The sequence below is a fragment of the Acipenser ruthenus genome, chromosome 10 (genome assembly GCF_902713425.1).
Source record: "Acipenser ruthenus chromosome 10, fAciRut3.2 maternal haplotype, whole genome shotgun sequence".
NCBI classification, from domain to species: Eukaryota; Metazoa; Chordata; class Actinopteri; order Acipenseriformes; family Acipenseridae; genus Acipenser; species Acipenser ruthenus.
The window spans coordinates 14,510,067-14,529,412 of record NC_081198.1 but is presented as its reverse complement, the minus strand read 5'-3'; the positions used below and the strand labels follow the sequence as shown (position 1 = coordinate 14,529,412).

General features: G+C 37.4%; 1 protein-coding gene across 2 annotated transcripts in view; it reads right to left on the bottom strand.

The window, feature by feature from the left end:
* Positions 1-1,845: 1,845 nt before the first annotated feature.
* LOC117401120 (dual specificity protein phosphatase CDC14AB) overlaps positions 1,846-19,346 on the bottom strand; it is a 54,496-nt gene continuing 36,995 nt past the window's right edge. Inside the window, exons 11-16 of one of the 2 annotated variants that reach the window (XM_034001618.3) lie at positions 19,098-19,257; positions 15,727-15,827; positions 14,702-14,749; positions 13,603-13,728; positions 12,584-12,968; positions 1,846-4,582 (exon numbers count right to left, since the gene is read on the bottom strand). In XM_034001618.3, the coding sequence (XP_033857509.1) occupies positions 4,553-4,582; positions 12,584-12,968; positions 13,603-13,728; positions 14,702-14,749; positions 15,727-15,827; positions 19,098-19,257 (850 nt within the window). In that variant the 3' untranslated portion in view covers positions 1,846-4,552. The remainder of the gene's footprint in view (positions 4,583-12,583; positions 12,969-13,602; positions 13,729-14,701; positions 14,750-15,726; positions 15,828-19,097; positions 19,258-19,346) is intronic. The other variant, XM_034001633.3, reaches the window with a different exon arrangement.

The following is a 19,346-nucleotide window of genomic DNA, read 5'->3' as shown; positions in this document are numbered from 1 at the left end:
CTTATGAAACAATTTGTCAGAGCTCTAGATAAGGAGTCGGCAGCCTTCAAGTACCTCCAAGACTTCTTCCCTAAGCTGTCTGAGGCAAAGGTCAAAGCCGGTGTCTTCGTCGGACCACAGATAAAGAAGATCCTGGAGTGCAATGAATACCCCAAGAAGCTCACTAGTAAGGAGAAAGTGGCTTGGAACAGCTTTGTCGCAGTGGTTCGGGGTTTCCTGGGCAATCACAAGGCCGAAAACTATGTGGAGCTGGTTGAGACTCTGGTGAAGAACTACGGCACAATGGGCTGTAGGATGTCCCTCAAAGTCCATATCCTTGATGCTCATCTTGATAAATTCAAGGAGAACATGGGAGCGTACTCGGAGGAGCAAGGCGAGCGCTTCCACCAGGATATACTGGACTTTGAACGCCGCTACCAAGGACAGTATAACGAGAACATGATGGGAGACTACATTTGGGGGCTAATTCGTGAAAGTGATTTACAGTATAATCGTAAATCTCGAAAAACTACTCGCTTCTAAATATTATTTATATTATTATATATTACTGGAAAGTTCTAGAAGTTACTCCAAGTTTACTCAGCACTGAATCTATCTGAAATGTTCTGGAAAATATGTAAATTTCAAAATATCACTGTCCTGGTCACAAAAGCAAAGTTTGTGGGGACTAATAGCCATTTTCTATACTTTTGAGGCATAAGCAATTAGGAAATAACACTTACTACCCAGGAACACAAATTGTGTTACATAGTGTTATGTTTTACAAGACAAGTTTTTAGTTTTGGAGTAAAATACAATAATAAAAAAGATCTGTCTGTTGCTTGGCTAACTTTATTGTGGGCCAAGCCAAACTAGCCATTTTAAAATCACACAATGGGGTCGGGCAGTCATAGTGTGTTGTGTATTTTAAGGGTGTGGATAGTCACTAGGCTTAAAATAGATTTGACATTTTACAAAATGACCCGTGACCTGGAGAATTTGTACTTGATGAGGGTGTTGTTTATACATTGTTGAAAAATGTGTGGTTGTGATATTGAATAGTTCTGCTCCTTTTGTTTTGATGGCTATGTGGTCCGGTGATTAAAGATAAGGGCTTGTAACCAGGAGGTCCCCAGTTCAAATCCTGGCTCACTGACTGACTCACTGTGTGACCTTGAGCAAGTCACTTAACCTCCTTGTGCTCCGTCTTTCAGGTGAGACGCTGTTGTAAGTGACTCTGCAGCTGATGCATAGTTCACACACCCGAGTCTCTGTAAGTTGCCTTGGATGAAGGAATTTTTTAAAATAAACAAATCGTAATAGTCATTGTTTATATTTATATAATTGATTTTATTGATAATGCTTGTTGATCACTCTAGCAAAGCTGAAAAATGCAGCACCAATTGAATTAGTCCCAACCCAGCTTTCAAAATATCATAGTAGACTTTTTTTTTGCCTTTAACACAGTTCACAGACTATACAGTCCAGGGACTATAGCATGCCAGACATTTTTAATGGAAGTTAATCATTCAGTTAATGTTTAAGACATCCTGAACAATCCTCGCTAAATGTCCTGCGTAGCATAACCAATGTGGAACTGCCCGCTTTGACTTGTCATGCCACTTTTTCATCTGCACAATGAAAGCAGCCTGTAAAACTCAACCTTGTGCAAACTGAGACATTTAACTTACTGCAGCAGTCTGGTTTGTTTGTTATACATGAACATGCATATTTACTATAACATGTACTTCTATCACAATTGCACATTGCAGCCATATAGGGAATGGAAGTGCACAGCAAATACAATTGAATGAAAACTTCAGTAAGTTACGACAACTAAGTTTTTTCAATAAAGACACAACCATGCTCAATTCACTGTTTATTTAATGATTTCCTTTGCAAATTTGTTTACAATTTTTTTTTTTAAAAAAAGGACAGTAAAATACTGATCTATAGTAATGAAGTTATACACACTGCAGAAAAAATATATGTACTTTTACAGCTGATATTTTCAGTACATTTTCAAGAGGTAGAATGATCTCATCATTAGAGACTCTCCCATTACATATATATTTGTATACACACACACACACACACTCTGAGAACACCTTTGTTTGGAATGTACAGTATATTAATATACGTTCCCGATCGTCACAGTGATTACTTTTATTTTTATTCAGTAGCTGGACCCAAATTAGATTCAGTATAGTATTAAACCACAGCTTGCAAATAATCAAATAATAATTAAAACTGGGTTACACTCTAAATAATAAACATGACTTATTTTCATTTTAAAGTTTCATAAACAAATGATATAAACACCCATTTGGGGGAGTTTCTACAGAATTGGATACCGCATATAGTCAAACGCTTTTCATTATAATTGTTTGTTTTGTCATATTTTTTTTCATGTCATTATTTATAGACTATTAAAACTACCTACTTTTTTTTATTTAAACAAATTCAAACCATTAATGGCTCTATAATTCTGGTGGTGTACTGGAATAACTTGAAACTCCCACTATTTTCTCCAGGAAGCCTGTCTTTACTGTATTTTTCCATGATATTTGAGGAAAAAATGGGATGAATCCAAAAATGCTGGAAGTCAAGTTATACCAGGACCCGTCAATTGCAGCGTCCTTTTCCTAGCAGGGTGGGAGTCTCCTTTACAGTTTTGAAGGATTATTTTTCTGCATGTCAAAGAATGAAGCTAACAACCCAAAGCATGTCCCTTGTATTTGAGGGATGTGTATTAGCTGCACTGACAGTAAGGGAACTCTGCTGAGGGTGCTGAACCAGTGACACACACTGGACCATATTGATGTGTATGAAGGCCATTTGAGAGGGGAGAGGTTGGGGGGATTCTAATACTAACCTAGTAAACAATATAGGCAAACATTTGAGCCCTACATTTATTGGGTAATAAAATTAAACTGTGTAAAACTGCCCTTTGTGTTTATTAGCTCTGGCCCATTACAAAGTGGATAAGTTTAAGTTTCTATTATCCGGTTTCACTGACCCTGACTGGCACTAATCATGGGCGAAGGTAACATTAGGTAATCAGGGCCAATCAGGGTCTACGAAACCAGCCATATAGAATCTTTTATTTATTTTATTTTTTTTTGTCTTCTGCACCAGTTTGCATGATCCCTTTATTAACACAGTAAGAAACCCACATGGGGGTCTACTCAATTGGCCAAACAGTCACAGATCTAAAAACGGCCACTGTTCTAATATTAAAACTAGGACAAAACTGTACCTATTTTTAAAAGACAAAAATAAACTTGCGACACTATTAGAGATTTTGTTTATGTCAAAGTCCCCTTCTTTTAATGATTTAAACTGTGGGGTTTGGCCACTGCTTGGCTCAATTGAATAGACCTCACTGTTAACCACTTCCTTTTTTTATAAAACAAATTTGGCCAATTATTATTACTGTTAAGAAAGTGCTTATTATACTCTGTACAGAATATGCTATTCATTTAAACATTGTCTTGATTTAAACTAATTAAGTATACTGTGCCAGTATTTCACACAAAAGGAAGAAGCTGTATTTACAAGTAACATTAGCCACTTGTACAGACTCAAGAGCTTAACGAAGCTTATTGGGATAAACTCCCAAATAGCGTCTGCAATTCATACATTCCCTTTTTTGGAGTTATCTAAAACAAACATTTTATTATTATTATTATTATTATTATTATTATTATTATTTATTTCTTTGCAGACGCCCTTATCCAGAGCGACTTACAATTGTTACAAGATATCACATTATTTTTACATACAATTACATTATTTTTTACACATTATTTTTTTACATACAATTACCTATTTATACAGTTGGGTTTTTACTGGAGCAATCTAGGTAAAGTACCTTGCTCAAGGGTACAGCAGTAGTGTCCCCCACCTGGGACTGAACCCATGACCCTCTGGTCAAGAGTCCAGAGCCCTAACCCCTACTCCACACTGCTCAATAGTTGAATATGTTGGTTTCAAAGCAAATCTAAAAACAGCAAATATTAGTTAGATTCCAACGAAAATGTAAAAGATTAAAAACAGATCTACAGTTCTTCCCATTCATTTATACACATTCTAATATATCATAAAAATAAAGAAAAAAAGTCCATATACAGTTAATGTGAAAACACTTTTCATGCCATTTCATTTAGCAAAAAATATATATATATATATATATTTTAAATAGCCTCTGTATGTGATAAAATAAAGTCACTACGTCATGTTTGCACTCTTAGCAGGTTATAACAGCCCTGTGATTTACACTGCAGGTTTGCTGAAGATGTTGTTTTTGAAAAAACCATGACAGCACTGCCTCAGCAAGGCTACCCTGTGCAGACCAGGAATACACACAGTATGGCAGCTGTTTTATTCAGTGCCATTTTCCCCCCTCAAGGCTGAATAGGAAAAGCATCCATAAAATGTGCAGCAGTCCTTTTATTTCCTTGGAAGGGTTGAATAAAATGGGATTGGGGGAATACTTTTCTGAATTTGCAGGAATCAGGCGACCATGCTCCTCGAGTGTCGTTCGCTTTGACTTCAGCGCAGCAGAGAAGCTTTAGTATTGAACGTATTCAGACTGAAGGGACTGCATGGGGAGGAAAAAGAGAAAAAAAAAATACAATAAGCACGCTTTCCTCACCAGAACTAAAAACAGATCAAAAGAACAGAATTACTTGCATGATGACAGTGTAGGCACAAAAGGGCTGCCCTTGAAAACTGAAAAGGATGCACTTGTTAAAACACAGAAAACTGTGGAACAAACAAGAAAAGAGCATGACGTGAAAGCAGTCCTACAGCTACTGACTGGACAGAACTAGCGGAGAGCTTCAGCATTGGCAACAACAACAATATTGTCAGTTTTCTTGTTCCTTGTGGGGAGAAAAAGGTTAATCTTGAATGATTTCTAATGAACATGCAACATTATATATATATATCCTTAAACACAACTATTTGTGGATTGTTCACGAATTAACAGGAAAGTAAGGTGAAATAATTTACTTTTGGGATTGGATTTGGAATGCAAATTATTGCTAGCAGGAAACATCTTTGTTACAGGAAGGAGCAGTTATTTAAACTTTTTAATTGTTTTATGTGGTTAATATTTTATTTCTTAAACACTTGTCTATTTTTTCTTCAAATCTATCATTACCTGGCATTGAGCTTCTTGGGAGAAACGTTTGTGCAGCTACGCAAACTCAAAGCAAGCCAAAAGCCAGGTAAAGTCAGATTTACTGTAGAGAAACAGGACTGAGAACAACTATGAATTATCACAAACCTCAGAAAAATAGAAAAATAAAAGCTATCAAAATGACATTTAAATACACAGGGAAGGAAAGGAAGCTACATCCTTAATGCAGATCTACATGAACATACTATGAAACAAGCAAAGGTAATTGTTTATCAATTCAGTGGCCATACTCTTTCATATGGATGCAATTGGTGTGATCTTTGACTCGGTACTTTCTTTTGAGTCCCATGTTAAGAATACCACCAAGATTTCCTTTTTCCATCTGTGCAACATTGCCCGACTAAGATCCTCCCATACAGCTGTTGATGCAGAGAAACTGGTCCATGCGTTCATTACCTCTTGTATTGATTACTGTAATGGTCTATTAGCAGGGGTCTCTGGTAAGCTCCTGCAGAGACTCCAGATGGTCCAGAACGCAGCGGCCAGGGTTTTAACTAGAACCCCGCTCTCTGCTCACATCACCCCTATTTTAGCATCCCTTCACTGGCTCCCAGTAAGGCAAAGAATTGATTTTAAGATTCTTTTACTCGCGTAAAAAGCCCTGAATAATCTAGCACCAGCCTATTTAAAAAAACTTTTAAATTTTCCCTGTCCCTGCACGTGCTTTAAGATCTGGGGACCAAAGATTGCTGGTTGTTCCAAAGACGAGGCTGCGAACAATGGGAGATCGGGCTTTCGCCAGTTACACGCCTTGTCTTTGGAACATGCTTCCCCTTGCAATAAGGGAAGCTTCGTCACCAGATATTTTTAAATCTCTTTTAAAAACACATCTTTTTACTATGGCATTTTAAATTGCTTTTAGTTCTGTGTGTTTTTTATCTGTTTATATTTTTATTCTTGTAATTTTCCTGTAGTGCTGTTTTATTGTTGTTTTTATTATTTTTTATTTTTGTCATTTAAGTATGTAAAGTGCTTTGTGATCCCCAAAAGGTGCTATATAAAACCAATAAATTATTATTATTATTATTATTATTATTATTATTGTTAAAATGATGATGCAAAACATGTTTCTTTAGATTACAAATAACACAAACCATGCAACAAGAGCAGCTATTGTCAAAATGCACCTCAACCCTTGCTGTACTGTTTTGTTTGTATTGTTCTCCCAGTTCCACACACTGAACACACTGCATCCAACTGTCAAAAGAAAATGGAAGCCCATTAAAAAAAAAAAAAAAGAAAAAAAAAAGTGAGAAAATGATTGGAGGAAATTATGCTCAAAAGCAACCAATCATGGGAAAAAAGAAAGGACAGTGGGTAGTGGATTGAACATGGACTTAAACACAGGAACCTAGCTTCTATAGAGCCAGCACATAAGCTGCAACTGTGCAATTATTTAACTAACAAAATAATTCCATAAATCTTACCCATTTTGTAACTATTTTAAAAAAAGACACACATTTTTGCAAACCTGTATTTTCATTTTAAAACAGACATGTGTAAGTACACTAGGTGGCAGATTAAATCAAAATTCAGGATGCCACTTTAGCCAATGCTTAGCTAAGGGGTAAATGTTAGTATTGAAACAGCAATTCATACCATAGACTGGGGAGTTTGCATCTTCTCTAGCGCATCATCTCGTGGGACGTCATTTCAATGTAGTATAAAAACACATTGATTCAAGCATTGTAGGTAACGCAGGTCCTGTTTTTAAAGGCAGCTTCAGGGTTGCTCTTACAGAGCACTTGAATATTGTAGGTACCTTCAACAACCAGTTGATTATGGAATCTGGCATGATTTTGAAGTCTTGTCTGTCTAAAACATGTTAGTCTAGCATGAAGTCCTGTGATTTTGCTTTTCAGGGTTTACAATCAACACACACCCTGTGGATATGGTACATCCACAGTAAAATACTTGTTTACATAATGGAGTAAAAATGAAAATTAACACAATCCTTGAATTACAGGGTATACCTGGACAGTACTCCTCCGACTGTACTGTAATAGAGTTTTTCAAAGTCTTTAAATAAATTGTCATTTATATATATTTTTTCTAGGTACAGTATTATATTTTACAGTGGCTTTGTCCATAAACCAGCACACTGTATTATCTGGCAATAGGATCCTCTTATGTTGGCCCGTTTCCAGTGCACAAGACAGTATACTGTAGCAGGCAATGGAGCGTTATACTATTCAGCTTCATTGAGAAATCAGATTGGAAAACAACATATTTCTTGCAATTTGTTGGTAGTTGCAAAAATATAACCTCTTGAACTAATTAAAAGAATACTATCCTATTTGACATGAATATGTATTTTTCAATATAAAGAGTATACACACATAGATGTTGGAGGAGCTGCCCTCAGTGAATGTAATAAAATATAATGTACCTTGAAATGCCTTGAGCTGCCTCTCTCGGCAGATGGAATCCTAAGAAAAAATATCTAAAGCCAAGTACTATGTGCTTTCTGCGTGAGGAATTGCATTTAAAAGAATCTAGAACCTGCTTCAGATGTCAGCACATTGTGTACGCTTACTATATTTGATGACCTCTTAGTAACAGAAAAGAAAAAAAAAAGCTATTGTCAGCAGTCTTAAAAGGGGGAACAGAGACATGAAAGTACTCTAATGCTGTTTAAGTATGGTATTAAAGCAATCACTGTCACTAAACCTGTCTGAACAAATAACTGCAATTTATTCAGATTTCAGAAGAAAAAAAAACACACTAAATGAGAAAAATTAAAATCATTAGGAGCAAAGTTATAAAATATACCATTTATAGGAAGGAAAGGAGTTGACCCAAAAAAAACCTCTCAATGCAGAACAGTTCAACAGTTCAACCTGTTTTAACTGCTTGACAAATTTAGAATGACAAATAAGAACTCCATTTAGGACTACTAAAAATAGCTACACCAACCACGGTTCAGTCCAATGAGATGAGCCGTTCAAGACAGGAAAAGTGTGACATCGTTATCGTTTTCATTACAAAGAAATCCCAAAGTGCTTTATGCTTAATAAAAACTACAAATTCAGCAGAATATTAGCGATTATGAAAAAGCTACATGCATTTAGGGAGAGACATGAGCTAATATATATATTATATGAGCTAATATATATTTTATATATGTAGAGCAGCTGGCTTTTTGAGCTAAAATATACAGTACTGTGCAAAAGTTTTAGGCAGGTGTGAAAGAATGCTGTAAAGTAAGAATGCTTTCAAAAATAGACATGTTAATAGTTTATATTTATCAATTAACAAAATGCAAAGTGAGTGAACAGAAGAAAAATCTACATCAAATCAATATTTGGTGTGACCACCCTTTGCCTTCAAAACAGCATCAATTCTTCTAGGTACACTTGCACACAGTTTTTGAAGGAACTCGGCAGGTAGGTTGGCCCAAACATCTTGGAGAACTAACCACAGTTCTTCTGTGGATTTAGGCAGCCTCAGTTGCTTCTCTCTCTTCATGTAATCCCAGACAGACTCGATGATGTTGAGATCAGGGCTCTGTGGGGGCCATACCATCACTTCCAGGACTCCTTGTTCTTCTTTACGCTGAAGATAGTTCTTAATGACTTTCGCTGTATGTTTAGGGTCGTTGTCATGCTGCAGAATAAATTTGGGGCCAATAGGATGCCTCCCTGATGGTATTGCATGATGAATAAGTAAGTATCTGCCTGTACTTCTCAGCATTGAGGAGACCATTAATTCTGACCAAATCCCCAACTCCATTTGCAGAAATGCAGCCCCAAACTTGCAAGGAACCTCCACCATGGTTCACTGTTGCCTGCAGACACTCATTCGTGTACCGCTCTCCAGCCCTTCGGCGAACAAACTGCCTTCTGCTACAGCCAAATATTTCAAATTTTGACTCATCAGTCCAGAGCACCTGCTGCCATTTTTCTGCACCCCAGTTCCTGTGTTTTCGTGCATAGTTGAGTCGCTTGGCCTTGTTTCCACGTCGGAGGTATGGCTTTTTGGCCGCAAGTCTTCCATGAAGGCCACTTCTGACCAGACTTCTCCGGACAGTAGATGGGTGTGCCAGGGTCCCACTGTTTTCTGCCAATTCTGAGCTGATGGCACTGCTGGACATCTTCCGATTGCGAAGGGAAGTAAAGCATGAAGTGTCTTTCATCTGCTGCAGTAAGTTTCCTTGGCCGACCACTGCGTCTACGGTCCTCAACGTTGCCCGTTTCTTTGTGCTTCTTCAAAAGAGCTTGGACAACACATCTGGAAACCCCTGTCTGCCTTGAAATTTCTGCCTGGGAGAGACCTTGCTGATGCAGTATAACTACCTTGTGTCTTGTTGCTGTGCTCAGTCTTGCCATGGTGTATGACTTTTGACAGTAAACTGTCTTCAGCAACCTCACCTTGTTAGCTGAGTTTGGCTGTTCCTCACCCAGTTTTATTCCTCCTACACAGCTGTTTCTGTTTCAGTTAATGATTGTGTTTCAACCTACATATTGAATTGATGATCATTAGCACCTGTTTGGTATAATTGTTTAATCATACACCTGACTATATGCCTACAAAATCCCTGACTTTGTGCAAGTGTACCTAGAAGAATTGATGCTGTTTTGAAGGCAAAGGGTGGTCACACCAAATATGGATTTGATTTAGATTTTTCCTCTGTTCACTCACTTTGCATTTAGTTAATTGATAAATATAATCTATTAACATGTCTATTTTTGAAAGCATTCTTACTTTACAGCATTTTTTCACACCTGCCTAAAACTTTTGCACAGTACTGTATATAAGCAATAAGACCCGACACAGGGGGTATTATGGACAGTTTTGGTAATGGGGCTCAAAATTGGTATCACAACCAAACGGTCGTATAATGTCTGGTAATGCCCGATATGGAGGGTCTTATTGCTCATATACTTCAATGTTACAGCACAATTAACTATAATTTATATTGATTTTAACTGAATTTATTTAGGTTTTCCTTTTTTTTTTTTTTTTTTAAGTATCCTGCCACATAAGCACTGTAAAATGAACGTTCTATAAATATAGTCCTCCATAACAACAATCTTCTCTATAAAATGTATACAAAACAGTGTTTTAAAACTGTATACTTTTATTTGAATAAACAGAGAACAAAAGATTGTGAAAAAAAGATGTATTATTATTATTATTATTATTATTACTACTACTACTATTATTAGTGTGCAGTTCTTAAAGAATACTTCCATGAAAATAAACTGAGGACAAAGATCGAAACAAAAGATTGTGCAGCAATAATAATAATAATAATAATAATAATAATAATAATAATAATAATAATAATAACAATAATAATTATAATAATAAATGTATTTTCCTGGGCAATTGATTTGAATATTTCCAGATATCGAGCAGTTATTAAAAATGCTTCTGGGAAAGTTGCCTTGTAATTGGACACCAGAAGCAGTGTGACCTTCGGAAGAGCTTGATGAAGATGGCGAATGAATGTGGAGTGTTTATTTAAAACATTAGAAGACTTTACTTTTGTCAGATCTGATCCAGTAATGGCTGGGCGATGCATGCTCTCATCCTTACACGCTCTCCTGTGCTGTTTTGTTATCGAGGTAAAGACATTATTGGTAGATGTAGAATTGCAGTTTTGTTTATGTATTTGTTTGCAGTACAGAGGGCTTGTTAAATGTCTGTGTATCCCAGCTCTCAAAGAAATATAACTCGATATACCGGACTGTTGTACCTCTTTATTTTTAACAGTTGCATCAAATTCTCTTTATTCCCTATAACCAGTTTCGAAAAACATTAATTGACCAAGTTGTTTGTTTTCTGGTATTTTTAGTTCTTTCTATTTCAATTAAACCAAGTCATTGGCTCCCATGTCTAGCACTAGTAGTAGTGACGGTAGGTTTTTCAGTTTGTCCAACAGTATTTCTCTCTGTATTAACCATAGCAACTGTAGACATCTCAGAAGTGCTTATATTGCTAAAATATACAGTACTGCTCAATTGACATCTTATTAAAAAGATTTTAAACAACATTTTGTTAATAGCTGATGGAGTGATCTTGTTTGATTTGTTTTTGTGATGCGGTTACAAAGATTCTAAGGGCATATATCAGGGATTATATCTCTCTAGCTCAACCGTATTTAGAATGTGTGGAATCTTTCCATTCATTTATTTATTATTATAATATATATATATATATATATATATATATATATATATATATATATATGAATGTTTTATTTAAAATGTATTATTATAAAACACATGCCCCTCAGGTTTATTTTTAAAAAAACATTTTTTTGAAAACAGGACAGCAAGGGGTTCCTGAGTGGTGCATCCAGTAGAGGTGCTCCGCGTGGAGTGCAGGATGAGCCCTATACCCTGGAGATTGCAGGTTCGAATCCAGGTTATGTCACTGCCGACTGTGACCGGGGCTTCCCAGGGGGCGTCCACAATTGGCCGAGTGCCGCCCTGGTAGGGAGGGCTTAGATCGGCAGGGCAATCCACGGTTGCCCGTGCACCAGTGACCCCTGTGGCTGATAGGGTGCCATTCAGATCTGTGGCACTACAGGTTCACTGTGGATCCGCAGTGCGAAAAATGACGGCTTGGCAGGAACACATTTTGGAGGACGCATGTTTCAGCCTCCGTTTCCCGAGTCACCAGGGGGTTGCAGCGTTGAACTGAGACTAATAATAAAACACAGTTGGCAATTCAAAATTGGGTAGAAAACTGGGGTAAAAAAATCATTGTCAACGACTACATTTAAAAAAAAAAAAAAAAAAAAAACACAGGACAGCAATACTGAAACTGAAAATAAAACATTGGCAAGCTAATGTTATCAGGGAGGTGTACAACCCAATCTGTAAACATTTAAAAAGAGTTGGATCAAGAAGTCAGATATGAGACAATTAAAAAATCCCTTGGGACAGCAAGTCTGCCCTCTGAAAGACCTACTTCTATGTACAGTCTGCATGCAATCCCCTTAGAGGAAGAGAGGCTGTGAACAGTCTCCGAGGTGATGCCATTACCAGAATCTAACCTGTTTAATTAAAAACTATATATATATATATATATATATATATATATATATATATATATATATATATATATATATATATATATATATATACACACACATACACACACACACACACACACACACACACACACATACATACATACATATACACACACACACACACACACACACACACATGTACTGTATATAGCCTACTGATAGTCAAATATTTGTGTAAAAACCAAAATGCAGCAGCTGCATTTCGATTCCTCCACCGTTTAGGACAAGTGAATAGACCCCGAAAAAGTGTTAAAAAAAGAGTATTAATAAGGGGGAAATGTAGCAGCCTTGCTTGGCAGAGAAATAAAAAAAGGCAGGAAGAGTTGGACAGCCTTAAAAAAAAAAAAACTTACAGGGATCGAGCGACTCAAGTATCGGGCTGTAGAAGAACTGAGGCCAGTGTTCGTGGAGCGGTAGGTGCCGTATTCGTCTAGCTGCCTGCTGGAGGGGTAATGGAGGTGGTTGTTGTGGTTGAGGACACTTTTGCTGGTGCTGCTGGAGTGGGAGTTGCTGGTGGTGGAACGATTGTAATGGTTGTTGTTCAGCTCGTGATAATGTCTAGGAGCCGGCTGGGAGCTGCCATTTGAATAACTGGAATGGCTAGTGGGGAAACCCGTCCTAGTAGCGGAAGATGGTGATGAAGAAGAAGTAGTGGACGCTGTCATTTTACTCCCAGAGTCATCATCAGCAGCATAGATGTTACCTAGGGAACTGGCTAGCCTGGAGTTTATGGAGAAGCTGAATTGGATACAAACATTGTGGAAATAAAAAAAAAATAATGCACACGTACACAAAAACAGACACAAACACAAACACAATGTACATGGCTGGGGTAATTCATGCTGCAAGATCAGGTAAACAGGTAAGGGCTCAGGTAATGGCAGTAAGTATATTCCCAAAATGACAGGCCTTTGCATGGAAAGGGGCTCAAATCGTCCATTCCAAAGACACCATTACAGGCCTGGCACAGTAGTGTGTGCTTAATATACACATATGCCAAAAATAACTTTACTGTTTGGAGTAGTGCCTGAAAGCACACTTTTAAAAAGTAAAATTAAACAAGAGAAAAACATACGTGCTTTCAAACACGTAGACAAAGCTATTGTATTCACAGTTCAGTGCGGATGTTTCTCAGAAGCCTGTCAAGGAGCAAACCGACATTACCAATACAATGTCCTCAGGGGAAATGCATTATACTAACAATACTTGGACTTAGAATGGGAAACAAATGTATAAGGCTGAAGCTTTATACATATTTGCCCGTCATAAATGATTCATGTTTTTTTCCACCCTTTCAGACATACCAGACATAGTAATTGTACAAAACAGCCTGCTGCATTTCCATAAACCACTTTAATTTAAATAGCTGCACCTTTTCAGGTTGGACCCTGCAGTCGTGCTTCTGCTTATTCTCTTAGCGGTGGCTGAGCTGGAGGCTGGGACTTTCGAAGACTTGAGAGGAGACATGGAACCCTGGGCACTCGTGGAGGTATTGAGTCTGTATGAACAGTTAAACATCTGGGTGTGTCAGTAACATAGCAACACAGCCAAGGAATATAAAACAACCCCCTGCATTACAGAAGTCCGTGTCATGAAAATGTAGATCACCAGGACTTCTTTCCAGCGTGTAGGATAGCATCTCAGAACCACACAGACAGTAGGCTGGATTTTATTAGCTTGTGCTCCAGTCTTTCATTTACTATTTTTTTTAAAAAGGAGAAATAAAACTTAAACTGAACCTTTAAATAAACATGATATTTTCAACTAAAAAGTCTGGAATAGTAAACGTTATGCAATTATGGCCCACAGTATTTTGTTATATCTTTTTTACTTGCAGATCTGGAATCCCTTTGTGAAACACTTTACTGACCTCCCTGTCTGATGTTGTGCATGTGTTAAAAATATCCAAGATTTAATTAGAGCATGCTCTCTGCTGCTCAAAATAAATCATCTGTGCTGAAGTGTTGACAGGAAAGAAGTTGGCCTGTCTTTTTAGTATGAGGTTCTCTGGAAAATTAGCAAGACGCATTCAAAGCAAGAGCAATTTCTACAATCAGCATATTCCACTTGTGATAAAACAATCTACGCTCACAGGCAGACTCTTCATGCTGAGATACACCTGGCTCTTTATATTCATGGTACTAATTAAAAAACAAGCAATCTATTACTCCTTGCTTGTTCGTTAACTCTCTGCATCCATATTGGTGCTGCCTTGTAACAGTCACTGTTCTAATTCCATACAGAATTGAAGGGCTCCAATTTCCCTTCTGAGGAAAAACAAATACTGTTTGGTTTTTACAAGGATCATTTAAAAAGGGTTTTCAAGATTTGGAGAGACAATTTGGTAGCTCGTTTTATTGCACTTTTTTGAGGTCAACCCATCAAAACAGTGTGTGAGAACTGAGCATGAAACACTCAAAAGCATTTAAAAATGTAATTAAAATGAATCAGTGCAAAGAAACAGACAATACCTGAAGGGCTGTGAGGGAGACCGAGTATGCATTTTCATCTCGTCTAACCTGAAAGAGGGAGCATTTAAATGTGGTTAAGGCAAAAATGGAATTCTCTTTTTTGTGTTTTTTAAACAATTTAATGTGGTTGCTACATTTGGGGGAAAAAAAGTGCTTTTGCTTCTTCAGCTATAACAGATATTAAAAGATCATTTATAACACCCTATCGCTGCAAGTAGTAGCTGGAGCATGCCTGTTTTGCACAAAGATTTACTCAAAGACAAAGCAGATGACCTTGGTTTATTTAATGGGTTTTACAGTGATTAACACAATTACATAGTAACAGTAATAATTTGAAATAAAATATAAATAAAACTAAAAAAGAAATTCATGTCCATAAGATAAACATTTCAGAAATCTGTCTTTAGTCAAGCCAAGTTCGTTCCCTTATCAAGAAATACACACATTCTTTCTCGTCCTGCAGCTACCTCTCTACGTCAAGAATACTTTTTAGTGTACTCTGTACATATTCTCTAATAAAAGCGGTGAAAAATTGAAAAAGGTTAAAAATCTGAAAAAGGTCTGTCATTCAAGCTGTGCCGTGCAATTGCTTTAACAAAGCCAGAGGAGATGAGATTTTAGAAAACACATTGACATTAACAAAATCTGTTGAACATTCCTTTTTATAAAAATATCTTGGAAACTGTGTTGAGTTTTCAGATAATGTATAGAGGGTGGTTCAAAAAAGGTCACAAAACCCAACCAGTTCAATGAGATTTATGGAGAAAAATATGCACCACAGAGCAGAGGCTATGTAAGCAATAACACACCCGAAACACAGCTATCTCAATATACAAAAGCATGCCTTCAACTGCCTTATAATACAGCATGAATATATTAGTAAGATGAGGCCAGTGAGATACTTTATTAGCTTTAATACAAATTCAGTGCTTCCCTAATAGTTCAATAGCCAGACACAGCCCATTTCTGGTTTTAAATCCACTTAATATACACGCATCATCCCGCTATAGTTCAGGACACCTTACCTTAGTGCACCAGTTGTGGCCGATCGGGGTTGTCTTCTACTTTTTAAGGCACGAAGTTCATCTCCTTGGGTCACTGAAACCCTGTCCTCAGCATATTCATTCTACAACAAAACAGGAAGGAGATTTTCAAAAGTTCATTTCGGTGCATAGTGTTTCTTATTGTTACAAGTCATTTTGTGCATTTTAGTCAAGAGCATCACAAGATGAAGCGGAGTGGTTCTGTTCGCTTAAAGTGTGCACAATGATTTCTGACTTATTATAAAATCACCAAAACGAAGGAACTGCTACCGGTACTTAACATAAAGAAACGCGTCCTGAGTGAGACGCACGGGACGACATGGGGTTTTGACAGATGGGGTTTTGACAAATCCTTAACAGGGACTTCTCATATAATTGTTTTTAACATCAGTTTGTTTAAACCAGATGCAGCAGCATTCGGCACATACAGGACCAAAAGCTCCAACGGTTTAAAGACGGCTGCCTCAGAACTTACTGTAGCTCCAGAAACAATTGCAGCATCACGTGCCTGGAGGTGCCATTCATCACAGCTGCTGAGTGAACTCAACAAAAACTTATGAAGCAAGTGGCAAAATCACAGTCTACATATGGCACATACAGCAACAGCAAGGTGCCACAGGCTTAAGAATTAACAGTATGTAGCAAAATTTTCTTTTGAAAATTGGATGCACTTGAAACAATATTTACTGTAACCTAGGGCAAACACACCATAGAAAAAGAAGACGGATTAATATTGAATGAGGCTGCTGCATTTCCATAATACATGCATATCTAAACCAGAGACAGTTTTCACTGAATGAAAAAACAAATATTAAAGGTGGAAAAATCAGAATTTAAAATAGGAGATAGCTCTCAGCCACTCAGATGCCCATAGAAGTACATTGAAAAAGTGTGTGAAATATTAACTACGGTTACAGAAGTTCATTCAGATGAACGGGTCGGAAAATCCTGGGGTCTACAGTATATTAACAGCGACAGTTCTTTAAATTAGCTCTAATCCTGCTGGTGTTATTCATGTAAACCACATGTGATTTGCTGACCCACTGAAAACAGTGTTAAGAGCTGACACTGATCATTCAAACAGACCCATCCCACCCAATAAGAGGCTAGAAGAAAATAAATAAAACACACAGCCTTGGCTTGTTTTCAGGAACAATAAAACGCGGATCAAACGCATGAAAAACACTTGTGCCTATTTGCTTGGTGCTGGCCAAGGCTGCCCCAATTGTTTCTTCTACCTAAGCTTGTGTTTTTGATAGAAGTTTGAAAAAAACAACTGGGGTAACCTTGGCCCCCCATCGGTTTTACAGTTGTGCCTATGTGCTTTGTGCTGGGCAAGGTTGCCCCAATGGTTTCTTGAAACTTGGCTTGTGTTTTTGATATCTCCGTTTTAAATGGCTGGGCACTTTTGATAACTTGGCGTTTTTTCACATTTCCAATGTGTTTTTGTTTCAGATTTAATACACAGAAAAAATTGCGTCATACAGTTACTGGGAGTGAGCACTTCACCTGCAGTTTTCCCACCGTGGACAATATAGGCCTCTAGTGTATGTAGTACCTTAATTTGTAGTGACAACACATTGGAAGGTTAATACAAGTGAATAAAAAGGGCAGAGCAGTTTGAGTAATACGTCACAGATGATTAATTAATTTCATTCTAAAAATCTATACAATGAATTCCACCACAAAAGAAGTTTTGCTTTTCATAATTGTTAATATGAATCCAACAGGGACACGTTTGATCGCATCCTGCTATTCTCCTAAAAACCTTTCCTGGTTGAGATCCAGAAGGACTGCTTATCAATATTAAACTGGTACGTCATTCACATTCTGAATTCACACAACGAGCCACCAAGGACCAAGAAAGGAACGACCAAGATTTAATAAAACACAATACCACCGCAATTCATCACAACAAAGTGTTTGGTCTAACTAGTGCGTCACGTGGCATCTTAGAACACTGGCAAAGCATGTTCTTTGTTTTTGTTCAATAGCATTTTCAAACCTAGAATAATAATTACAATAATGATGCTAATAATAAAATCAAAGTAGACTGCCTTTCAACAATATGCATGCAAATGTGCTTTTGATTTTGAGGATGGTTAAACTCCTTAATGCAAATATCGAAAGGGCACATAATCTAATTAACATTATAAAAACAAAATCTGCATAAGCTCACATTGTTCATGTATTAGACACATTACTGCCAGTTCGCTTGTCTGCGTTTAGAAACAAGAAGCTATTCAAAGTGTGCTAAAGCCATAACATTATTTGTAAATGACAGACCTTTATTTCTTCTCTTTATTGCTTTATTTCATATGTACATTTTGCTGTTGAGTAGCCTGTTACCTGCTCTGTATAATTTTCTATTTTTGTTTCTGCTGAGATTATTATTTGCCAAACAATTCCCAAAAAAGCTGCTTTTGAAAAGATCCATGAAGCAAAGTGGCAAGACAAAGGTTTTACAAAGTTACTAAGCTTTGAAATCTTCCTCAGATGTGTACAACAGACACTGAACTGAATTGTTAACATGAAAACAGATGATCAGAATGTGCTGCTGGGGGCAGTGGTGATCTCTCATGCTATAAAAATGCTGATTTTCAGGAAACAAGGTTTAAAAGTTTATCACCAAAGTACACCGAAAGCCAAGTCATGCCTAAATTCATAGCGCCACTGGTAAAGCATAATTTACGGGTCATGTACTGATGTTTCCAACTAATCTTTTAAAAGCAGCCAAGTTCAGCCAACTGCTAATCCAAGGCGCTGAATGGAAGACACTATTATTACTGTAAACATTTTTTATTTTGATTTTGTTTTAAACAAACTATAGGTGTGGCAGCATGAAATAACAACACTACACCAGCGGGTTTGGATGTTTACATTTGAAAGTTATGACTTCTCAACTCAACTGGATAAACAAGAACTGCTTGGGAAAGCTGCCCAAGAAGGGCTCCAGAAATAAAGACCTTCATTTTCCATTGCTGCTGCAAAAAACTATACGAACGCTAGTATCCCAGAAGAAACCACATGCGCAAATGCAAAGAAAACCAGTCGCTCCCTTTTACTGCATGAAAAGGTAGGATCAATCGTAAAAAAAAAAAAAAAAAATACAACTCAAACTGTCACTCATCCCTCTTTCTGCTGAATTGATTCCCATCCTTCCACCTCCCCAAATCCCCACCTTTTTTCAATTACCCCATGGTCAACCACAGGGAGTCATAACCCTCAAATCCATTTGGATAAGATGACAAGTATTTCATTTTGTACCACACTCCACAATCATCATATAAATACCACTGCTTCCAAATTCTGTGCGGTGGGGGTTTGCCCTGAACTAGTAAAAGTGTCCTCACCTCTTGCACCTGGTCCATGCTCTGTGTTTTGTAAAGGCTCCCGCTGATGGAGATATCGTCCATGCTGGAGATGATGTGGGAGACCCTGCCCGCATCCAGCTGCCTCTGCTTCTGCTTAGACCTGTGGATGTCACCCTGGACACTGAGGCTGGCTTGTTTCCTGGGCGAAAAGATTTGAAAAACTTAAGAAAACGTCAGGTAGGCAAACTTACTAAACAGAATTACCTACAGTTTTCATGTACAATAATA